Source organism: Lepisma saccharinum, chromosome 9, assembly GCF_977018435.1.
Source record: "Lepisma saccharinum chromosome 9, izLepSacc3.1, whole genome shotgun sequence".
Lineage (NCBI taxonomy): Eukaryota > Metazoa > Arthropoda > Insecta > Zygentoma > Lepismatidae > Lepisma > Lepisma saccharinum.
This window is the reverse complement of record NC_139237.1, coordinates 7,324,835-7,351,379: the sequence shown is the minus strand read 5'-3', so window position 1 is coordinate 7,351,379 and position 26,545 is coordinate 7,324,835. Positions and strand designations below refer to the sequence as shown.

General features: G+C 38.8%; 1 protein-coding gene across 1 annotated transcript in view; it reads right to left on the bottom strand.

The window, feature by feature from the left end:
- Nucleotides 1-26,545, bottom strand: part of LOC145992323 (uncharacterized) — a 797,619-nt gene that overhangs the window by 111,059 nt on the left and 660,015 nt on the right. Inside the window, exon 6 of the mRNA XM_083128704.1 lies at nt 9,585-9,774. Within this exon, the coding sequence (XP_082984830.1) occupies nt 9,585-9,774 (190 nt within the window). The remainder of the gene's footprint in view (nt 1-9,584; nt 9,775-26,545) is intronic.

Genomic DNA, 26,545 nt, shown 5'->3' with positions numbered 1-26,545 from the left:
CCGGAAACTACTATCTAAGAACATCACCGCCAAAAAATATCTTTGTGCACTTGGCAACTTCCTTTCGCGGTAACCCCTTAACTTGTTTGAACTTCTGCGGATTCAGAAGTTTCCAAGACTAGGTGTATAAAATGTGACTATGGAAAACCGTTGAGTGAATTGTGGTTGGAAAAAGCTCCCAGGTTTCCTTGCGTGTCTCGGAAAACAGTATTTGTTGTGTTCTCATTGCAATGTTTTACAAGCTATTGCATATATGTTAAGAGTAGGTGTTCATACGAAAGTACCAAGGCACTCTCCGACGCCAGGGGTCCCGGTTACGAATCTCGGACTAGGGATTGTTGTTGATTCATATCATTACTCATCGTCGTCGAGATTATCCAAAAGTGACAGAAAAGCATGGTAGTGAAACATGTTTCATTTCACCAAAAGAAGACCATATATGAAGAGTTTTTGAGAATAAAGTGTTAAGGATAATATCTGGATATAAAAGCATGAACCAACAGGTAAGTGGAGAAGGCTACATTTTGCTGAACTACATTCATCACCGGACGTTATTAGAACAATTAATGCAAAGACACTTCGATGGAGAGGATGTGCAGCACGTATGAGAGAGGAAAGAAACATTTACAGCCGTGCAAATTTTGGTCCCTCGCACAAAATATTACTGTAGGCCCCTTCTCTACAAAATTAACAAACTTGTTACAGCAAGTGTCAAATATTTTGTTCTCATTCAGTTTGTTTGTGTGTGTGTGTAACCTCTGGAAAGATTTGATTTAATTTGTTTCTTGTTACTTAGCGTCCCTTTTCTTCCAATTTTGACTAATCGCGACGTTGAGGATAAGATGTAATTGATGAGGAAACACTCGTATAGAGCACCCATGCCCAGGCCCGGATTCGATCCCGTTCCACCGTCTTTCTACTCACTCCGCAACATAGGTCGACATACTATTTTTGGAGATCTAGCTACGATAATTCTGTTGTACTTTTCACACAAAAGTTTTATTGCAAAATATTGTGCAGACGAATCTTTTTTGATAAAGTTTTAAGAGACAAAAAAACAGCCGGAATAGGGAGAGATAGAAAACACATATTGCTGGGGCAATAAAGCTCGGGTTTAGATAAACTAAAGAGGTAGGATGTGAGAGTGCCACGCGAGAGAACCAGGCTCAATTCGCGGCGTTACCGATCCAAGGTCTGGGAAATTTACCGACCTTGTTCTTACATAAAAGCGGCTCCTAGGTTTCCTCAGCCTCCAATAAATTCGCATTGCGGGAGTAGCTCTGGAAGTGAATGCGACGAGAGCGTGATGCTCATCACATGATCTCCGCAAATGGCTGAGATCGTGAATACAGGATCCCCTATTCATCCCCTATATTTCCATAGAAACGTACGGTATGGGAGAAACTTTATTTTTTTACAGTACTGATGTAATACATTGAAATTGAATAAAAGTAAATTTTCATTTTAATAATTTTACTAATATTTCACATATTGTCGATTACATTAAAAGAGGAACATAAATTAAGAGTATTTAAAAATGAAATCATTAGAAATATGTTTGGACTTAAAAGGGATGAGGAGACAGGCGAGTTGAGTTACACAATTTAGAACTGCATAATTTGTATTCATGTCCAGATATACTATTATTAAAACCATTAAATCATGAAGACTTAGGTGGTTAGGAAGAGTAAAGGTGGAAGGTGGAAGAGTAAAGAAGGGTTTACAGAATTCTTACCTGATGGTAAGAAACCAGTAGGAAGGCCAAGATGAAGATTGAGGATATTGTTGAGATGGACCTAAAAGAATTCGGTGAGAATGGAAAAGATTGGATTGATCTTGCCCGAGATCGGGACAGATGAAAGGTTTGTGTTGCTGCAGCTATAAACCTTCGGGTTTATGAATGTAGAGTTAACTAATATTTCATATTTTTAATTGAAGATTAAAACTGCATTTTGAAACACTGTACATATCGACAATCTGAACGTGTCGGATCTTTACTCTCTAAAAGTAGATGTTCCCCTCAAAACACATTTTACAATCTCTGAAAGAAAGGAAGGAAAACCATAAGTGTAATGGAAGTCTTGTTCCGCCCTCATATTTTATAGTCTCCAACATGTAATAAATATTTTCTATTCTGCTGAGACAGCAAGATCCTTATTCTACTTGTGGCTTGCCGAGTGTTACTTACATTTTATGGTTTTTCTGTTGCTCCATAGTTGAAATGAACAATTTTCTGTCTCCATACACGCTGTGCTCTTGAGATATTGCTGTGATCGACCAACCTGTGTCAGTATATCGTTAGAGTATTTTAATAAATGAAAATGTTCATAAACTGTGCACTTTAAAGTTTGAAAATAATATGAAATGCTTTTCTCAATTTTGACATGTGATAACAATGGTATTGTACCAATGAATTTTCAAAGAGAATCCAGAATACAAATACCACCTAGCAACAATATCGTTACTTTCAAGAAATCACGTAAATCACAATTTGTCTTGTAGATAGTTCAATCAATATTTACTTTTCATACAAATATGTAGATATCTATTTACTTATCATACAAATGTTTCGACCAATATTAAATATTAATATCGACATTTTAATCCATGTTTACTTTTGATACATACATTTCCATTTATATTTACTATTTTTCGAAACAGACAGAGATAAATATTCTGAACATAGCTTTTAACGAAAATAATCTTTAAAACACAAAAATGTGTTTCCTTATCTTGAAAAGCTGAAACATATGAACGTAAATAAGTTAGTGTTTTTTGTAATTACTTTTAAAGCCTGAGACTATTTCATTTCATTATTTAGGAGCCCTGCCTTGAGGAAATGTTGGTAGGTATTCTAGTGTATGTTCATTCCAAGTGACATCACGATTTTCTCTTACACAGATTATATTTGGAATAAAAAAAAATTGAAATTTTGTTAGTTAGAACATTCTCTTTAATGACGAATACCAGTTTCATTTTTTCACAGAACTATTAAAATCGTGACTAAAAATCATGTGAGCACACACATGTCTGCCTATTTAGGAGAAGAAGGGTGTAGAGTTAATGTATGTACTGATTCAAAAACTGGTTTCACGTTCCTTTGCACATTTAAATTATATTTCGGACCAAAAAGATAGAACATATAAGATATGAAGTGTTCTCTGTCTTACAATTCCAAAGACTGTCAATTGCTGAATTTTGGATAATTGTTCGTAATTATTTCATTTACAGCTGACTCAGGGTCCGAGCGAAATCTGCACTTCCGAAAAACCAAATTGGAATTATATTTTTGACTTTTAAGTCGGAACGGACGATGGGTCAAATGAACCTTTTAACCAGTTAGGTTTCTCCAGTTGCCATGACTGGAAATTTTTACATTGCCAAACTTATGCCTCTGAGAAACAGTTCAGGGTTCAAGCCGAACGGCCGCCGCAGGTCAGGAAGTGAAAGGATCTCCCATTCTCTGCCTCGCCCTGAACTGCGAAGGAAAACGGCTCTTTGACAGCAGAAGGAGTCATTTACGACTGCACAATAATCAGGTGTGTGACCACACCGCATCTTGCACTTTGAGATTCCCACATCTAGAGGCGAAAAGTGTGGATACGTTATTTGGTCGCGGGGGCTTTAAGTGGGCGACTTTCGATTTAGCCACTAAAGTTTCTGTTTTCGAGTGCAGGCCTAGTAGTAGGTGTTCGTTATAAGTGTCCTTACATCAACTTCATCCCATCATCACTTATTCTCATCGTTGCGATTTGCGAAATGTAGTAAAAAGGGACGACAAATAACAAAAATACAAGTAATAAACTACAAAAATATTAATATGGAAAGTAGTTCTTGGTTATAGTTGTAGTCAGAAGACGCGCAGTCGATTCCGAAGCTAGATCTTCGGAGGGAATTTTCCGTTATTATCCCTACATAGTACACGGTGTTGTTTCGCACGATAGTCATTTTCGTGTTTGTTCGCACGGTTTCTTATCTCATCGTAACCAGCGTGTTGTTTCGCACGGCTGCACCAGGCGAACAGAAAGCATAGAGGAATAAAAAATAAGGGAATGAACACCTGTCGTTTGTTTGGTAGTGACGACGGTATAAAGAGGCATGCTGCTGTCCTGCTTGGTTATTCTGCTGTGAGAAGGAATTGTGAGAAGTTCTCGTCGTCGTAATGGAGATTATAAAATACAAGAGGGGCAGTCCTGTCTTACTGTTTGAGGGATACCAGTACAATCTGCAGAGAAAGAACCTCCTATCAGCCGTATGGGTACGTATAATGTTATTATTATTATTATTATTATTATTATTGACCTCATGTTTTAAAGAAATGAACTTGGCATTAATGTTTTCTTTTTTTGCAGTTGTGCATAGACAGAAGAAAGACGGGTTGTCCAGGTAGACTAAAGACGGAAAATGAAATCACCATCTTGGAGAGAGATCACGACTGCGTTCCAGATGTAGCAGCTTGTGAGAGCAGAAAACGACTTGCGAACTGCAAAAAATGAGAGCGGGAAGAAATATTAACCCCGGTATCAACCATTTTTAAGGAGGAAATGGCTGTGGCCGTTAACCAATGACTTGACTTAGTGACCAGCGTTCCAGTATAGTAACCGCGAAGGAGGTTTGAACGCTGTTAGCAGGAAAACCCTGAGAATACACCAAGAAACACCTACTCCGGCCAATGTATCTTTCCCTCCCAATGTTCTACGTTTCGAAGATGAAACCTCGTTTTTGCAGTTTGAAAAAGTGGAAGGAGAGAAACAATTATTATGTTTCGGATACGAGGGTATGCCGCACTACGGGGAAGCGAAGAATGGTTTCTGGACGGAACATTTAAAAGTTGTTGCAAGCGCTTTTCGCAGTTTGCAGTTGTACACAATACACGCAGATCTTGGAAGCACAGTTGACGGCATAGCAGTTGTTCCTGTGTTGTACGCATTGCTCCCGGACAAAACCCAGAGCACCTACAGTCAACTGTTTTCTTTTGTAAAAACCATATGTGGTGGTTACCAGCCAAAGGTGATCAAGATTGATTTCGAACAAGCAGCTATAAACTCGCTAAAAATTACATTCCCCGATGCCCAGATGATAGGATGTAACTATCATTTCGGCCAGAATACCTGGCGAAAAGTTCAGAGCCTAGGTCTCTCCGAGGAATGCAAAAATAACAAAGATATACGCCGCCAAAATCTGGTAAGGAGCGGTGATCTTAAAACCTGTTTGATAAGATTGTGCTACGTGCAAAAGTTATGTTAGTGTTTCCTATAAGATTTGTTCTTCTTGGAACAATACATTGGAAAGAAAATATAAATAAATCTCTTTTTAACATTCAATTTCGTTACTTATTTTTCTAAGTCATTTTCATTTCTAAATTGAATAACAGTATTCATTAATGCTTTGCATCAAAGGGCTTATTAGTGTCTTAATTTTGTTTTCGTTTGTGGTTATTTTCATTATTCATTCATTTTGATTTTCATTCGATTAATCTTTAATTCCTCTATCCTTTCTGTTCGCCTGGTACAGCCGTGCGTAACAACACCCTGGTTGCGATGAGATAAGAAACAGTGCGAACAAACACGGAATCAAAGTCGTGCGAAACAACACACAATCTGCTGTGAATTTCACCCAGTCTCTAAGAAATTTGCCTCAGTCCACTTTGTGCACAGTAAGGCTAATCGGGACTGGACCGTCAGTTTAGAGTGAGATCGGAAACACTAAGTGCCTCAACCGAGTATCGAACCCGAGACTCCTTGATTACAAAGCGACGATGCTACCAGTGCGTCATCGGGAAGGCCCTTCGATAGCCGAAATCCTGTAGGTGTGGTGCACCAACTCTACATTTCTCCATTCAATGGTCACCAAAGAGCAAGGTAGCCCGTACAAGTATTCTTTAGATTAAGGCGGGCTCTCGATGCTGGTAAAGTCCTTGCCGTGCAATAAAAGGCCCGTGTTCAATATTCTGTGGGTGCACACAGTGGTTCGGATCCTACTTTAAGCTGTAAGTCAAGTCCTGATTAGTCTATCTGTGTATAAAAATGAAGTTAATACACATTCACACCCTTGGGAGCTACACAGTTAGATGTAATTTGACTCCCTTTCCCATTTAATATTTATGCTACTATCAACACGAATTTTCAAACTATGCCACCATTTTATTCCGTTGATGGTGTGAAAAAATTTCTGAGAATATTCCTGTGCTAGAAAGCGCCGTTAAATAACTTCTATAAACGAAAAGTATAGTAACTTGAAATCGTTACTATTTTGAGTAATGTTGCATCTTTAATAAATACCCCTGACGCGGTGATGCAGCCTGACATGTCGATACACTGGTGATCCTTGTTTTGACCCTTTGTTGAACTATATTCGATGTGGCTTTATCGTAGTTCGAGGCGTTGCAAAGTTACGGTTGCTTTCCGGAGAAAATGTGCAAAGTAACGAAGACTCTTGTCAGCAGAGAGTTTATGGTCTACTTCATGACAGAGTCTGAATTTCGGTCATGGTTTTCCACTGCAGTTGGGTGCAGGTTGGCCTTGCACCAGCATCTTCCATTCTCTCTCCCTCCCTCTCTTTAAGTATTTACACACAATAGCAAACAGTTAATAAATGCTTTGCTCTGTGTCCAACGCGACCAGACGGCAATGGCCAGAACAATTCCTGGCTCGGTGGTTGGTTAATGCAAGAACTTGCAAATGAAGTAAGCCTCGAGAGAAACCTTGCCAGAAAAGCAATTCAACGGCGGATTGCTTAGTTCCTTTGTCCTCTACTCTATTATTATTTAATTGAATTCACTCATTAATTACTCTGCTCTCTCCTAACATTTCCCTTCAAAGAGAAAGTATTTATATTTCTAAAATGCATTTTGTTGTCAACGACAAACATGCATTTTTCGACTTAATGAGATATGATCATTTTAGTGAATTACAACGAATCAATTTCCAAGAGAGCGACAAACTACTGTCGGATTATAGCTACTCAAGTTTGTACTCCAATTAAAAATTAACAATTAAACCCACATAAAAACGAGTTACATCAAGATTTAGATTATTCAATTCTGCGCTAATGTATGGTAAACATTTTTTTCCCCTAGTATGCATTCTTTTTTTATATAATCGTGAGAACAAAGAAGTTCCGTTATTTTTTAGTATCGCAAACTACCCCTCTCTTTGAAATTCTATAAATAAAAACTGGGTGGTCCGATCGTTATGAAATGTTAGTACGGTGCAGGCAGAAAGGTTTTAAACATAAAATTATTACTTTTAAGACTTTTAAAAGTTGTCAAAAAATCACAATTATCAATTTTGAGAAATAATTTTTTTTCAGTATCTGGTAGCTCTAGAAATAAAATATTGGTCCGACAATCTTCATCTCGTATTTTTCTTTGACATCATTGCTCAATTTACAGAGATGTATGTATACCCGAGATTGGTATACAAGCCGCAGAATTGCAATGCTGGTTGGGTTGTCTAGTAACAAGGCGCTTGGTGGTCAGACATCGGGGGTTTGCTTCAGTGTTTCTTCCATAGGTTCGTTACAACCCAGAAGTGTCCGTGACTGCACATACTCCGTTGAATAAAAATAAATAACGTCTTGCAAATGGCGTTTCAATGATGAGATCACATTACGTTGAGTTCCACGCCCCCATGGTGACTGAAATGGCAGCTAGTGAGGAGTGGAATCCCCAACCCCTCCCCTCCCACGACCACTCCATGCGGCACGACGCAATAACAAACAACAATTGGCAGGTTGTAACGGTCCATCCTGGATCGTACTTGGTTCGATGGGTCTATTGAGCCTCGGCTTCACACTCAGTATCTCTTCGGGGCTTGAGTCTCCTCGGCTCAAGGTTCGGGTTAATCCGGCTGCTTCAGTCTTCGATGTAAGGTCCCTCGTAATTCTAGGTCAAAGGTTCTCAATGTACTTATAGATCTTGACCAAGATTCTATAAGCAATCAACAATCCTTTTTCCCACTAGGTTCTGTCGATATTCGGTTAAGTATCCAACTTCCTTTTCTCTTTTCAGCCTCTGACCAGAGAACTGAAAATTAATCCATGACCACAGAATAAGAAAAGGTGTTCCCTGACCAGGGACACAAACGTTGACTACCAACAGTCTATCGACCGATCCCGAATTCTGGTATATCCTAAGACAATCACAATCCTCTCAATTATATCTCCTGACCAGGAGCATAGAACCGAGAGAATATAAGCCTTCTGACCAGAAGAGCTAAGTAATTGTCCTAAGGTAATCCAGAATAAACTAATTTCTAGTAGCGACGTGGAAGTAAGCGCAGAAATTCGGGTGTGAAAAGAAATGACGGTAATACGAGTTCCGTATTTATCTGGAGTTCGAATACAAAGGCCACGGGCCACAGAGCTTTGTTGCTTATATAGGATTTCTCGGTGCCGTGAAGGATTTACCAACTTTTATCTTAACATCAATTTTACATTACAATAAAATACATATTAATAAAATATCAATGAGGAACATAATTAGTTAGTTACCTGCAGAAATTACTATTTTTAACCTTTGGTGAATATTAAATATGCAATATAATTTTAATTGTTACACTCAGCATTTAATTTGACTAGGGAGTATGGCTTCTTCCAACTCCCCTCTCTCCCTGCAACGGCCTAGCGAAAAGACAACAAAGAAAAGAAAGAAAGTTTACAACGTTAAAATGTTAAGCAAAATTTCTTTAAATACAGGTTTTGTCTTGCGCGGGCATAACTTTCGTTTACCTTAACATAACTAAATTCTGATTGCACCGTCTTGCAGTAAAAGAATCAGAGATTAATATGATATTAGTTAAATTATTGTCCGCCAAGAGACACGACTGATATAGCGTGGGGAAGACAGCCTAATCTTTCGTCTTTTCCCCGGTTTCAACGTTTACATAAAGTTGAGTCTGCCTGGCTTCTACACAATAGCGATTGCTTTCTCGCATTGTTGTCCCCGATAATGAAATTCCAGCTCAGCTTGCTGGCAGAAAGAAACAAACTCTTTGAACTTATATTTAACATCTGGATGTATACTCTATATACGAGGTGGGTTCCACTTTTCTTGGTAATTAACCATTAACACCCAAAAATTATAAATACCAAACAAAGGAAAATATTAAGTTTATATATACATTTGTAACGTGGAACTGCTACACGTTACAAGGTTTCCCCAGAAAAGAGAATTTTCGGCGACCGATTCCAGCAGTGTGTGAACCAAAACGGGCGCTATTTGCAAGATGTTATTTTTCACACATAATGTTGTTGTAAATCATATTGTTTTAAAAATAATAATAATAATAATAATAATAGTGGCACACATATGGCTTTAAGGCTAGCACACGAATAAAGACGAACTCTTTTTATTTACTCTGTCACATCATTTTTTAAACAATCCGGTTTCTCTTCAACACCCTGTATATTTAAAGTTCCAGGATTTCCTTCCTGATCGCAGAGGGAGGCAACATTCGTTCCTCGATTGAGAACGAAATGTAGGGTCTGACATCTTCTGCCTCCATCTAGAACATTGAACATAACAAAGGAGAAGGCCACAAATTATAGCATCAAGGTATACAATAATGGCGGAGTGTACTTACGTGCCCAGAGTGTTGTTGAACTTGCCGACCTCTATGAGTCTGTGCACCTGTATCTCTATGCGCTGGTGCTTGTCGGCCAGCAGCAGGTACCAGCAGAACGTAGGGCCTTGGAACGACGGGGACTTGATCTGACCGAAGGTCTTGCCCGAACGGGCCTTCAAAACGCGGGAGTCGATCGTCACATTGCACACTGCAAGGGAAGAGAAAACCGATGTCAGTCCTGCCCTGTATAGGGTATTTTCCCTAGAAATAATACAGTACATGTAATTATACAAAATAAAAGTTTGTAAAAATTACGTCGTTACGATGATTCATGAAACGAGCTGATACATATATCCTAAAGAACAGGACAAACAAATGCACATCATTATTTGTTCAATGAAAATTACCTCAATTAACCAAAGGAAACACAAGCAGATATTCGATTTAAATTAACTATTTTTGATTTTATCACTAAAATTTATTTGATGATGATAGTGACTAGTTAAATATTCAGTAGGATTATTCCACTATAGACAACCCGCCCCCCCGACGCACACACACACACACACACACACACACACACACAAGGTGTGGAAGAAAAGTAATGAGACTGGTTTTATTTTAACTATGAAATTTAATTATTTTTACACATCTAGTTTATCAGCTTCAAAACAGTTCCATAGAGCAGCTATACACTGACGGAAGCGTTGTTTCCATTGTTCGTAGCAGCGCTGGAAGGCTTTTGCTGGAATTCCTTTCAGCTTCTTGATTACGCTCTTCTGGTTGTTATCCAAAGTGCCAAAAGGTATTCCTTCAAGTGGTTTTGATCCTGGAGAATAGAAGGAAATCACAAGACTAAGGTCCGCCGAATAAGGTGGCTGGGGTATCAGGTGATTACTTTTTCTGCCAAAAATTAATTCATGGAGATTATCGAGTGACATGAGGAGTTATCACGGTGCAGCTTCCAAGCGTGTGCAATGCCCTAATTCCGGTTTAAAACTTGATGGACGATAAACTGATTCAAATATATCTCGCTTCGAATAATTCCCAATCTCAATCGACAGTCTGACCTCTCAAGAGTCCTCACTCTTTCCACATTGTCGCCCATTCTTGAGATTGAAGGTCCTCCAGCACGAGATTCATCTTGCACTTCTTCTCGGCCCTCTAAATGGACCTTGTGCACTCTGAACACTTGTGCTATGGATAGGGAATGTTCTCCATAAGACCTTTGTAACTTTCGTAAAGCACCTCACAAATACATCTTCCCTAAAGATGCTCTCAACAATCACGTAGCAGCAGGAGTAGGTTGAAACTCATTCCGAGATTTCGGGAGATGTTTATCTAATTGTCATGTAAAGGGGAAGGCAGCAGCATTGTTGGTTCGTGCGCAGTGTTGTCTGTCTCATTACTTTTCAGCCACATTTTGTACATATTTATAATTAGTAATAATATCAATACGTAATAATATTGGGGTGCTGGTCTAAAAACCGAAGAACTAAACAAGGGTGCAATTTTGCGACTGTATTTTAAAACTCTTGCATACCCAAGCAGACCCAATGTCAGTTGTGGAGATTGGTGAAGTGATAGCCTATGCGATGTGTATGGGTTTGAAGAAATCCTTATCCTTCATCCTATTTTTTGCAGCCTTTCACAAGAATACGGAAAGAAACGATTTAAATTTATTTAACCTTAGTTTAGATGCCATATTTGTTAATTATTTTAGATTATTTTTAACAACATTGTGGTATGCTTTCGCAGTGAGGCAGAGGAAATTATTTATTTCAAATTTCACGGTCTTCTAAATCGCATCACACCTCTCTTATGACGACTTCCTGAAAAGAAAAATCCCATTTGGTTTCAAATTCATATTTTCTGAGCAAGGTAAACCTTAAGCTGGAAATGGCACAGTGGTTTCGTTTCCTATGAAGAGAGACTGTGGACCAATATGTGGCACAATGCATTACTAATTTCGAGCGCACAGGTGCGCATCCAACCACAAATACATGTATTTAATGTGTTATTGCGTGTATATATGTGAATGTGCTTTTGTTGATTGTGTGTTTTGATTGATTGATTGAATTCGTTTCTTGTGCCACTTTTGACTAATTTGCGAAGATGAGGATGAGTGATGATATGATGAAATTGATGAAAGGTCACTCACAAACATCCATGCCCAAGCCAGGATTCGAACCCGGGACCCCTGGTGTCATAGCGCGATATGCTAACCACTCTGCCACGGGGGCCGGCAGTTTATTGTGTGTGTGTACATATATAAATGTATATACGTTTATCTGTGATCCAACGTCCAAATAGAGTCTATAGAAAGAAACAATCCCCACACTCTAGATGAGCTGAAAGACAATATACGAACAGAACTTACAAGAATTACGCAGGAGGAAAGTTTACATGTCAATCAGAATTTCATCAAATATGCCGGGAATGTGTGATTGCAGTTGGTCACCACTTTGAACAACTCCTAAAACACAGGTTAGTACTCGTTATGCAATATACATATAATTGTCTGCATGCTAAGTAATTGTGCTTAAAAATGAGAAGAACGTTACAGATCGAAAATGCCGGCATCTGCGCCTTGCTTCGCAGTTTGCAGTCACTCGCTATCGCTGCCCCGAGTCAAATTGAACAAAATGTACATTCATTGTAATATAACAGAGAAAATTATACAAATTAAAGGATATTCAAAAAGCAGAAAGAAAACCGATAATCATTGGAGTTCACAGGAAAAAATCTGGAAATGTTTTCACAAAGGTACGTACTATTGTTATAAACTACACGCATGTGTATATGTGATCGTCATAACATGAATTGTAATTAGTAAAAAAAACTTTTTCAATTTTCTATTGGTGAAATTACTATCAACTTGTTACAACTATTTTTAACCATTTCTTATATTCAAATCTAGTTTTTACTAGTGAAAACTAGAATATAATCAGTTAAAAGTACCTTCAACTAGCATACGTCTAGTCGAACTAATTTTCATTTGTTGCACTGAGAGCATAACCATAATGCCCAAAATATGTAAAAAGAACTTGGTTCCCTTATGGTTATATTATTTTCCAGTAATTTGAACTAAAATACAGTTGTTTGAATTCTAGTTTCCACTATAGAAGCTCGTTAAAACTAATTGTAAGAGGATAATGTTTAGTGATTTCTTAATAATATTGTCATGTCAAAGGTTATTTAGGATGTTGAAATTTCTACACACTTAACATCTAGGATTGCCAAACTAACTAACTAACTCTCTAGCCTTCTTAAACTGGAAGATTTATGGTGCAACAACACATGCCATCCATCTGTCTCTATCCTGAGCAAGATCAATCCAATCCTTTCCATCCTTACCGATTTCCTTTAGGTTTATCTCAACGTTATCTCTCCATCTTCGTCTTGGCTTTCATACTGGTCTTTTACCATCAGAATCCTGTAAATCCTTTATCCTCTCCCATTCGTGCCACATGGCCTGCCCACCTAGGTTTTCTTGATTTAATTATTCTAATACAAGGGTCGTTCAAGGTTGACCAGGACTTTTATTTCTAGACAGGAAATATACATACATAGAGGCACCAAACTATGTCAGTTTTTCAAAGTATTCCCTCTGAACATCCAGGCACGGTTGCCATCCTTGTGGAAGTTCCGTTATGCCTTTGGCGTAGAAAGATGTAGGTTGGTGTCGTAACCACTGCAGGACAGCGTTCTTGAGTTCCTCATCTGTCTGGAATTGCGTCCCGCCCAAATGCTCTTTAAGAGCCCCAAACAAGTGGAAATCACTGGGGGCCAACTCTGGACTGTAAGGACTGTATGGTAAAACCTCCCAGTGCAAGTTGGCCAGTGTTGTTTGAGTCAAATGGACCGTGTGTGGCCTGGCATTGTCATGGAGAAGAATGACATGTTTCGACAACATTCCAGGTCTTTTCTTCCCAACGGCCCCACGTACAACACCGATATTGACTGAATGCGCTACGTCACGCACTGTTACTCGCCGATTTTCAAGGATAACTTGCTGAACACGCGTGATATTCACCGGAGTGACTGCAGTTGGGAGAACGTGTCCGTGCGGTTCATTTTGCTACTAACTCCCGTCCTTCACTGAACTGTTGACACCATTCGTATACTCTTGCCCGTGACAGTGTTTGTTTACCATACTGTGCTTGCAGTCTACGCCAAATTTCAGCAGGTTTCACCTTCTCCTTCACGAGAAACAGATACACTACTTGCAGCCATCTTTGTTTATACTATTCGGCATCCGCCAAATGCGTCGCAAAGGATCATGGTTACTCGCAAGGAATCATGGTCTGTCCTGCCGAAGTAATGCAGCGCTACATTGTTTCATTAATATTTTACGCACGAAAGTCCTGGTCAACCTTGAACGACCCTTGTAATATCTGGAAATGAATACAAATTAAGTACTTCTAAATTATGTAACCTTCTCCACTCACCTGTCTCCTCATCCCTTTTAGGTCCAAATATTTTATCTAAGGATAATATTTTCAAACACTCTTAATTTATGTTCCTTTTTCAATGTAAGGGACCAAGTTTCGCATCCATTAGTTAGTTTATCTAATTGCCATTGAGTATATTATATACAGAGTATTCAAGAAAACATGAAGGTGAACATTACTATTTGAAAGGTTTTGCTCGATATTGTGTCGATTTGAATCAATAAATCCTTGAAAAATACAATTTTCCACCCTTTACGGATGCAGTCATTCAGCACTAGATTAGGCCACTGGCATTTACTTTTCTATTGGAAATGACAAAACTTTTTGTGTACTATGCACAAACTGTGTGACGTTTCAAGGCTTTTTTCTACCTTATGGTTATAAAGATAAAAGTAAATAAAGGCTGTATTTAAAGGAAGAGCATAAAATAGATTAGGACAAAATGAATGAGTGGAGATCAGCCTGAGGGACGGAGTTAAACCTAAGGACTTCACTCTACCCCTGTCTTTGCTGTTCCACATCATATGACAGTGTTTCTCAGTCTCTAAGCCCTGGCATCAAATATACCAGGCAGCGAGACGTTCTTCTGAAATCTGCCATTTTATCTGTTAATATGGTTGACAGCTAACTTAATTCCAATTTTGTATTTGTTAACAAGCTACATTTTAGACGTAATCTAACTATTACTCTTCATGATTATTCCATAATTTATTAATTATTATTCAAATACGTATTAAATAACTTATAGTAGGTTTAAATAATTAGAAATATATTTAAAATTAAAATTGTTGGTATATGAGCATCGACTTTATTCTTTAAATAATAATTTATCGTGCTACGGTCTCACAAAGATTGACAAACACTGCATTATGGCAATAGTATGTTATCCGACCGAAAATTATGACAGTGGCAAACGTGACTCTGTTCTGCGTGGCTGCATACCGACAGTATCGAATTGCCGTAAGGTCGAAAGAATGTTTCAACGTGCAAAACTTTATCAACAAAAGTTGTTCTGGCGTTATTGTACTGTAAACGATGTGAAACTTAGTCGTCATTGTATGATGACATTACATATATGGCGGACTCCCCCATGGAGTAGTGGTATCGTCATCTCCTTGTAATGAAGGTGCCGGTGTTCGATACCCAGTGCAAGCACATAGTTGTTCGGTTTGGTTTGAGTTGTTGTTTTAAGTCCACTTTATGCACAGTAAGGCTAATCGGGACTGGACCTACAGTTTAAAGTGGTATCTGAACCACTTGTGCCTCCATCGGGTATCGAACCCGGGACCCCTTGATTACAAGGCGACGACGCTACCACTGCGCCATAGGGGAGGCCCACATAGTTGTTCGGATCCCACTTTAAACTGTAGGTCTAGTCCAAATCAATCATACATACATAAACACATAAGTGTGTCTGTTTGTACGTTCCTCTTTAGAAATTTTAGAAAAAAAACTTCTCTGTCCCTACCAAAGTGGTTGAAGTAAAATTAAATATATTTTTATAAAATCTTTGTCAAGAATACTGAAAGGCCTGCAAATACATATCCACACAGATTGAGTATGATAAACATTTGCATGGCTCCCAACTTGTCCAAACAATCTGATGAACGTCAAAAGAATTAATTTCGCTGGCTTCTGCAACTGGGTATTTCTTTGATGTTCATGTCATTGAACATGACATAAATCTGCTGCAGGCGAACAGTGAGAACGAAAACAAAAGAACAGCGGTTAATCTAATCGTGGCTCCCTGTTTCACAGTGGAACCACACGACGGGATTTTTAATATGGAGGTGCATTCTGCAATGAAATTATTTCACATCTCTTGAAGCATTTATCTGCATTTTTATTGCAATTCCTTGTTACTTCTGCCAAAAGAAATCGATCTCGTAGAAGGTAGTATGCATACACATTGTACAATTTAACCTCCCATTAGATAATATTGCATGTTTATTCTTTATTTCGCCCATTTTATTTCTACCTCTTTAACTATATTTCGTTTTTTCTCCTGTCTACGTTCCATGTTCACTTTCTCAGCAGATTCGCTTCCACTTTTCGTATATTTTATTTTAATGATTTTCCTTTCTGGTTTATTACTTCTACATTTCTACATTTATCTCTAACTCATCTCCTTCTATGATTATTATTACTATCATCTCCTGTGGACTCAGTGTCCATGTTGGTATTTTGGCTCAAATTCGTAAAATTGTACAAGAATATAACCGCTATTTAATGTTTAGGTTCGCTCAGAAAACTAAAATACACCTAACTCGTTATGAAGTCTATCAGAACCAATTAAGCTGCAAATGCATAATTTACTGTTTGACTGAGGAAAACGCACCCAACTTGAGTGGACAAGCTCTGCCCTTCTAGGAAGGAGAAGAGCCTACATTTACCACAGTCGGGACGGCCTAGGATCCTGCGCGGACGCCGCATCTATGGCAGTGACCCTCTGTTGCTGCGTTTACCTACGAAGGAACATACAACCAATTAGGCCTATTGCTTTTTCAAGAAGAGGCAACAATACAATCACTCCTTTCCGAAGCAGCCTGCAGAGATACAGGATTTTGTCAAAATATCCGTTCTGCTCTGTGAATGAACACCGGTTGGTACGACGGCCGGATTCTAAGAATTCATAAGTCTATTGTTTCTTCTAGTAAACTTTCAAAACTTTATGGCGACTTGATGGGCTAGCGCGATAAGTGGTTAACTTTCGATCTTGCCACAGAAGTTCCGGGTTCGAATCCTGGCCTGGACATGGATGTTCTTTGCGAGTATCTGCTTATCAACTTCATCTAATCATTAATCATCCTAATTGTCATGATAAGCCGAAAGTGGCAGATAAGCGACACTAAATATCAAAACGAAAAAGCAAATAAACAAGGAAGCGAATAAATAAGGAAGCAAATAAACAAGCAAGAAACAAACTAAACAAACAAGCACATCATTACGCAAATAATCAAACAAAAAAACAAAACTTTATTGTGATACTCGGTTGATGATTAAACAGAAAAAATGATTGTTATGTAAGACCAATATTTACATTAAATTAATATATGTTGGAACATTATATGAAGCTCGATTCAACCGCTCCGAGCAGTGTGCCACAGACACGGTTTTCCCTTGACTGTCAGCGTTATTGAGGATGGCGTCCATGTTAATTCCCAAACTAAATACCGGTGTAAGAAGTCGTTCCTGTGTGAATCTTGCTGAAAAATATACGTTTCTCCATTTATCTTGTTTTTTACCGTCGAATGACGGTTGGGGACATGGCACCGAAAGAAACTAAATTCTTCTGACAATGGGGCAGTCGATAATAGCGCTTGTATTACAGAAAGCCACACAGCTGACGCAGAAAGACCGTGCAAGAGACAGGCTGCGGGGGGATGGGAGGTCCATGCAAATGGGTCGTTGAGAACGACTGCGTCGCTGCCACGGTGTGGGTAAAAGCCATGGTCCGCACGCACTACACGGCCAGTGAGGCTTTTTGCAGGCGGAAAGTTTATCCAACAGATGCGAAAATTGATTTCGCGAAAGCTTCACGCGACCACTTTGGGCGAGCATAAATTAAAAGACAATGACTAAATTAATTGCTTTCTCCACACTAGAGGTTGCAAACTAGAACGAACAATCGAATGATGAGATCGATAGTGGCAGATGTTATGCAACGCCTGTCTTTTTTTCGCCAAAGAAACAGTTTTGCGTAAAGTTGTTACTGAATGAAAGTATCAAATAATAATCTGCCAGTAAGTGCCTTTGCTTTCGTCAATTAAGAAAATGAAATAATATGTGTGTGTAATCTAGTAGATTACATTAAAAATTTCGGATTTATACTATCTGGGAAAAACAGATTCCGGCCCATGATTTAACTTTTAACATCTTAAACAGTGTAGGGATCACCAAAACTTTGAAATATATTTTTTTTACACATTTCCCTCCATTTTGGACGCCATGTTAAACTAACTAGAAAGAAAGTTTTAGTTTTTGTTTTAAGTCCACTTTGTGTACTGTATGGTAAATCGGGACTGGACCTACAGTTTAAAGTGGAATCCGAATCACTACGTGCCTATCGAACTCAGGATACCTTGATTAAACTGCGACGACGTTACCACTAGGCCATTGGGGAGGCCCTGACTAGAAAGAGGGGTTGGAGACCAGGGGTTTAACAAAACATTTTATCTGTGGGCGGGTGTAAGTTCGCATTTATAGTAGAGGGTGAAACGTCCTGCTAGAGGGAGAAGGACGAATAGCTTAGTTAGCTAAGTGTTTCAAGTCTCACCCATAATGCTAACCTTTTTCTTCAGCGGTGGCATGAGACTCTATTTACACTCAGGGTTCGGGTGTATGTTGCACTTAGAGGGCTATGACGTAGTTGACCAGTTAAGTTCATTGACAACTCAAAATTAACTAAAACCTATAAAGGTTTATTTCATCACAAACTCAAGCAAGAAAGGAACGTAGACCCTTTTACAGTAGTTTTATACATCCAACTTATAGTTTCACAGATACAGATATATATTCATATTTGGGGCCTCTCTATATAGTTACGGCCTTTGGTAGTTGAACTATAAAAACTTTTAACCCTTAAAGAAAATGGAACAGGTTACACTAATCTTTCTCTTTTAGTAGATGTTTTGTTTATAAACCATTTGTGATTGTTTTTCTAACAAGAGTACTAGGTGTCATCCTCGTATATGACACCTAGTACTCTTGTTAGAAAAACAATCACAAATGGTTTATAAACAAAGCATCTACTAAAAGAGAAAGATTAGTGTAACCTTGGAAACGGCTTTTTGATTACATGTAGGAGTAATAGGCCAAAAACTAAGGAATAGATTCTAAGAAGCGAATTTCCCAGCATCGAGGAGACGGGGTTTCGCTGTTACCATCCCCAACGTCTAGATGACGGAGTTTAAGAAAGAAAAAGGTACCTAAATATCTCTAGCCCGAAAGCGGAGTGGGTCCTCTCACACTAAAGTGGAGTAAAATTCTCTCACCAGAAGGTGGAGTGGGATATCTTTTTCTCTCTCCTGTTAGGAGGAGTTTACCTCTTGCCCGTAGGCAGAGCCCTACTTCTCTCGTCCGCAGACGGAGTCAAACTGAGCTGCTAGCCCCGCTCTCGCCTTTATATTGGGTCGGCGACGCTAGCGTAAGCAAGTGGAAGAAATATAAACTATTACAAGTATATTCTTACATTAAATATTAAGTAAGTTTACCAAATTAGAGGTGTAACCTGTTTTTAAATTGATAGATTTCTAATTACATATTTTTATCAGAAAGGTCACAAAAATAGAGGTGCGACTCGTACAAATTGTGACGAGACGGGTTCGTTACAAGGGTGTTGAAGGAAAATTGACAGGTGATAGAGTTTTCTGAAAAAGTTTAGTGTGATTTTGACGAGACTTTGGTGTGTAAATAAATCATTGGTGGGGAAACTAGATTTTCTTTCCGGCTTTGTTTTCATCTCTTTGAAATCTAAAATGAGGCGATGCTGCTCCTGGATGTCTGCCTTGATGTCATCGACATTAATGTCAATTGGTAATCACCTGACGACTACCTTAATGGGCAGTCATGATTGAGTAACCTCGTAGCATGTACTTCTTCTGTTTCAAAATGGCTTTCATAATTTTTGGAATTATCAGTGTACTAACTCACTCTCCAGCATTCTTAAAACCGAAGTATATGGCTGCAGTAACACAAGGCTTCCCTCTGTCCCTATCCTGTGCAAGATGAATCCAATCTTTTCCATCCTTACCGATTTTCTTTAAGTCCATCCCAACGTTACCCCTTCATTTCCATCTTGCCTTTCCTACAGGTCTTACCCTCAGGCTTCCCAACAAGAATCCTGTAAACTCTTCTTTCCTCTCCCATTCGTACCACACCACGGCCTTCCTACCCAAGTCTTCGTGATTTAATTTAATTATCAGTGAACAGGCATTGAATTTTGACAACAGCTACCTTCAGTTTAAAGATGCTCCACATAAGCAGAACGATATTATGTAAACGTCTTCGCAGCCCCGTAGACGTAAATAGGTGGAAGAATTTTCTGTAACCTTTGTGACTTGGTCACCTTGCGAGGGCTGTGTCATCAGGTTAACAGAATAAAAGTTCTGAAAGCTAGTGAGAAATTCTGCTTTTTTTTAATGGTTCATGTTATCTATAAGTATTTGGCGACAGATGTTCCTTACCGGTAATCTGTGTGATAGAAAGTCCACTTATCTGGGATTATCTGAGTGCTGTTCATTTCAGATACCTAGTATTTTCGTGGGCCAGGTTTGGAACGTGCGGTTTTCCACTAACTATACTGATAATGGGCCCAACTGGCGGCTGATCTACATTTTGCTACCTAGCTCTGTCCACCAATCGTCTTCGGGGGGGGGGGGGGAGGCTTGATGAGTTTCAACAACCTCATTTGCGAAGTAAAAGTTGTAAGGGTAATATCGCTCTCCCATTTAAAAGGTTGCCAAGGGTACGTCTGCTTTTGTCAGTTATTTTTATTAGCTTGTTTGTACAGTGGTTGGGTGATTTGTGTATTAATTTCCCGTGCTTTGTGAACTATTGTAGAACTTTTATCCAGTAATGGTGCTTATCAACTCTCTCTCCTCAACGGTTTGCAGTACGCTTGGCAACATGCTGTTTGTTCGACGCTCATTTGTTTCGTCCCGCCAGGAACTTTAGGTGCCTTGTGACTTGAAAATGAACGATGCCAGTCGAAGAGAATTAAAGGTATCGCTGAATCATTGTTTCCCAGCCGCCAGCTTGAAATGCGAAGAGTATATGTATACACAAATGAATGGTGTGGTTATACATGTCAATAATAATTTTAGTTTTCAACTTACGTGCTTGCAGCAAACCCTGTTAGAGGCGGGAACTGTTCCAGCTTTTGATATGTGAGTTAAAATTATAATATTTTTGATACGCTGATTCCAAAAAAGGCCTCCATCACGTAAGCATCATTAAGGAGGCTTAATTCAGGACATGCAAGTTAGTTTTCTCTTCATAAACTTTTGTCGTCTCGTTTAATATCTAAGAAACTAAAAGTTAAAATATACAAAACAGTAATTTTGCCTGTAATGTGATATGGATGTGAAACTTGAAAGAGGAACATAAATTTAGAGTATTTAAAAATAAGGTCCATAGGAAAATATTTGGGCCTAAAAGGTGAGTGGAGAAGGTTACATAATTTAGAACTACATAATTTGTGTTCATATCCAGATATTATTAGAATAATTAAATCAAGAAGACTTAGGTGGGCAGGCCATGTGGCTCGAATGTGAGAGGAAAGAGGAGTTTACAGGATTCTTGTTGGGAAACCTGATGGTATGAGACCAGTAGGAAGACCAAGACGAAGATGGAGAGATAACGTTGAGATGGACCTAAAGGAAATTGGTAGGGATGGAAAAGAGTATATAGATCTTGCTCAGGATAGGGACAGATGGAAAGCCTGTGTTGCTGCAGCCATGAACTTTCGGGTTTATAAAGGCTAGAGAGTTAGTTAAATAGATTATCACGTAAGGATTATCCACAAAGAAATCTCATTCTCCCTTGGCCTATCTCGTTTCCAGGATCTTACGCCATGCAAATTCTTTCTATGGGGGGTTATTAAAGACAGAGTTTATGCACAAACAATGCCAACATGCAATCAGCAACTTCGTAATCGGATAATGCATGCAGTGCAGGACATTACAGTGGACATGTTACACTGTGTCTGGAACGAGTTTGATTACCGCGTTGATGTGTGTCGTGTGACCATGGGAGCCCACATTGACGGATTGTAATTTTAACTCAGATATCAAAATTTGGGATAGTTTCCGCCTCTAAGAGTGTTTACTGCAACCACGTAAGTTGAAAAAATATTTTTTTATTAACATTTATAACCTCACCATTTATTTGTGTACACCCTGTACATAACAGGGCGCTTTGTTCTCCGCCAGCCAGAGCTTTGCGAGGGGAATTTGATGCGGCGAAGGAGAGTGAACGGCAAACGACACACACGAAAACAAGAAGTAGTTATTTCGGATGACGAGAGGGAAAGAATTTTCCCTCCAAGTGTTTCAATAACTCATTGACATTATTTGATTGCTATTTCAAAGGACTTGCTCAACGGGTCGGTCAGTCACCATGTTTGCGCGAAATACGTTTGTCGACAACAACACGCATACGGCAGATCGCTTAGTTACGGGAACTGTACCAAGTAAAACTTTATACCTTTAGAACTGCACGATTTACTCTTGAAATGACTGCATACGTTCGCTACAGACAGTGAACAGTGGGCGACTGTGTAGAAATGATGTGGGATATTTTACTGACTGGCTAACGCAAATTTTGACACTGATCTCAGTCATCTGCGAAATCCATTCTTACTTAGTAAAGGCAGTAGGCGAACCTATCGCAGAGACGCAACAAAGAATTTTTGTTGGGGGGAAAGTACCAGGATAAACGTACTAAGAACAACAACAATAATAATAATAACAATAATAATGGCATTTATGTTATTATTACTACTATTATTATTACTACTAGTGGTGGCAGTAGTATTATTAAAGACGTTAATATCCTCATAAATTACTCATGTAGATACTAAAGCATTTGTTTGGAACAAACTATTTGAAATATTTCTTCAACAGTCAATTTCACATTAGCTAATAATAGAAAACAAGGACACAAACTGTATTTTTGAATGGCAGAAAATGAATGATAAATGCATTCCGAAGATATTTCTTTTTGTACATATAACATGTATAACTTTCATTTACAACATATACAGAACGCATGTTTTTTAAATACGTTACATCGTATTGCGAGCGAAGCGAGCAAGGAAAATTTTTAGATCCAATTTTTGCAATTGAAGACAATATTGGCACAAATCATTTCACTGGACGCCATAGCATTCTCTCTTTTTCAACTTTTTCATTTTTCATTTAGATCGCTCGGCATGCATGGCCGACTCCTGCCGCCCCCTAGCTACGGCTCTGAATCTGATGATAACGAAATAAGCAGGCTTTGCGAGCGAAGCAATTCTCCTCTGTGCCCCCCCTGCAGTTGCCCTTGGCCGTGAATGTTTGCCCCTCTTGCCCCCACTAGAATTGACTTTCGTCGAATGTTGGGATAGGCAATGCCCCCTGCTCCCCTGTGGTTGCGCCACTGATCTCTTGGTGCCAGTTTCTATCGAATCCGACATTCCTGCTAATTTTGGAGGATATCTAACGTGTTTCTAGTGGAGTTACATGCTTGTGGTTAAAACTTACGCTTCACTCAATATAACTAAAATCCAACTCCAACTGTTCAGGTGAATCTTTGCACATTTCAACCAACATCACTAACAGACTACCTGTACATGCATTTAATTGTACTTTTCAAAATTCAACCGTCAGAAGGCGGCTCCAGGATTAATCATCTAGGAGTGCTGAAGATAACCTGAAACATGCTTTAACCAACTTTTAGCAGGCTTCTATGAAACTAGGTCAGTGAAACTGAAGACGTGCTTAATTTGTGCTTACTTTGACCACAAAAACCACATGTTTTGTTGTTTGAAATGAACAAAGCTTGTATGCGGAGTCCATCGAATTTCATGTATTGCGTCTTGCAAAATAAGAAACAATTATTAAGAACAATAATGACGAAAGAGAAACATCAGCGTCTGATCGACACTGCCACAGTACAGAAAGGTAGATGCGACTTCTCTTTCAGATTTTTGATATGGCTTGTCTGTTGTATACAATAACAACGGTCTCACTTCAACACCAAACCTTCCACGCTCAATATGACTATATGGTTTTACTAACTCATAACGTAATTTATGACAGGTCAAGACTTCATAATGTTTTGGGTCGAAAATAGATTTTGAAAAGGTGGTGCTGAAGGGATTGCGGAAGAAAATTAAGGGTTGGCAAGCACCCCTTAGCACTTCTCCATCGCTCCCCTGGAAGGGCCACTAACGGAAATATCTACGAATATGGAACACATTGAGACTCACGATAGCTGACAGTACGGCGCGCGAGTTGACCAGCTGTGATCCATCTTTCCTAGCGGTTTAATGGCAATATTTTTATTTCCCAACAACAAATATGTTGAATGCAACAGAAAAATTATTTCCCTCCTGGGTTCAGAAAGGTCCAGGAACACATAAATTCTGATCAGGCACATATCTAGGGGGGGGGGGTTCGGAACCAAGTGTCTCAAAATAATAATAATAGTAGTAGTAGTATTAATTACAATATTCAAATTAGGTAATATTATATTTTTTATTACATGAATAGGTAAAAAAGACGGGTTGAGGATAGTGATGTAACAGCACGTACTCATTATTTAGCTGTCAAATAGCTAAGAATTGAATATTGAATATCAAAAAGGGATGTTAGATCCAGTTGAAGAAAAGTAAAGTTTCTGGTAATATTTTATGAATATTATTGTAAGTAGTAACAGGTCTTGCATAAATCATCTTTGGTACTGTCATTCAAAGTCGTTTGATCCCAATATAAAAATTGCCTTCCAACTGCAAAATATTACCCTAGGTTAAACAAGAAGTATATTTTCATTATTTAATTTTAGTTATTTTAATATTTCATTATTTTTTTTTTAATACTTAGTAAGTCTTTCGGGGTGTGGGGTGTCCGAACCCCCTGGATCGTCCCCTAAATAAGTCTCTGATTCTAATTAGTTCTATTGGATTCCGTTACAGGACCGGAACTTTTCTTGCCACACAATTTTAATTGGGCCAAGTTGCGTATTGTTTCATTTCAATTCGGAACTTGGACCCTCTTTAAACTGATCCAGAAAAAAGGTTTCTGGAGCGTATTTAAATTCAGCCGGAAAAACATGTGCAATATGGAACTTGGACCCTATTTAAAGTTATCCGGAAAAAGAGGTTCCTGAATCGCATTTAAATTGATCTGGAAGAAATTGCCGAAATGAAATACTTTACGCTTTCTGATTTTCTCTCCAGGACCGCTGTTGATTCAGTGGATTAAAAAGCACTGGTGTATTGATGTATTTTTATTTACAAGATCATTCTGCGACTTCGTACATAAAATAAAGTGGTTGTATGTTGTTTGCGCGTGGAAAGCGAAGGCCAAACGTTGGAGATTTCATCGCAAGCGTCCCTGCTGGGTACCAGCGGCTGTTGCAATTCACCCCGATTAGCTGCGGACGTTTACGCCGTGCGGGCGAGCGTGAATCTGCATCCATCACGTTTCCCGCGTCACGGGACAGATCTGTCCGGCCTCTGTCATGTTGGCGACTTCGGCACCATCAAAGCAATTGCGCCTTCAGGTGTGGCATCGTGGTTATTGGATCTATCATGTGCGATGACATAACACTATTGTTGGACGTTTCCTTCCGCATCAATTGCGATAAGTGTGTTTTCCAAACTATTGACTGTATGTACATTAAAAATGAGCACCATCTTGAAAGACGTTGGATCATTTCTCTCAAACTTAATGCAGGTAAGTAATGTGAGATATCTAATTACTATGAAGGACACTTTCAGCCACTGGCTTACGCAGAGGAACGGCTGAAGGTGCTACACCCCCCTCCGAAATTTTGAGAAATCAAAATTTTCAAATAAAAGCAGTGAAGAAGAAAGGAGCCGAAGTGGTCTAGAGTTATGGCATCTGACTGGGACGCGGGAGACCAAGTTTAGATTCCCGGGTGGATGATCTTAGATCGGAATTTTTTTCTGCCTTGTCCCCGCATAAAGTGATTTTGGGGCTCACCCAGCTTCAAATTAATAGGTACCTGGGGGCAACACGGGAGGGGTGGGGGTGTAAAGGTGGCCGGAGCATGGTGCTGATATAACTTAATATACCTTAACTACTTAAATTATTCATTATTTCATAAAGAATATTATAATTACCATTTTAGTTTTCATTTACGGAACACAAATTACGAGTATTTGAAAATAAAATCCTTATATAAATATTTGGACCTAGAAGGTGAGTGAGAAAGGTTACATAATTTTGAACTACATAATATGTATTCATCTCCAGGTATTATTAGAATTGAGGACTAAAAGTGGTAAATATTGTAAGTGCCAAAAGCGAAAGTGTTGGGAAATCGCATCGTTCCGCACTACAGTCCGTAAAAACGTGTACACTAGTGACCTCTTTACACGCACTTTGAACTACTTAGAGGGCTACCAGCCACATTTCCCTTTTACCACATTATAAAGCATGGTACATTTCAGTTTGAATCATTGTGGCTCTTACAGCGTTGACCAATTTTAGTCTTCAATTATTAAATCAAGAAAACAGGTCGGCAGACCATGTGGCATGAATGGGAGAAGAAGTAGGATTCTTTTTTGGGAAGTTTAATGGTAAGAGACCAGTAGAAACACCAAGACGAAGATGGAGGGATAACGTTGAGATGGACCTAAAGGAAATCGGTTAGGATGTAAAAGATTGGATTGATCTTGCCCAGGAAAGGGACATATGGAAGGCTTCTGTAGCTGCAGCCATAAACCTTGGGGTTTAAGAAGGATAGAGATTAGTTATTTATTTAGTTTAGATTTACATAATCATATATTATAAA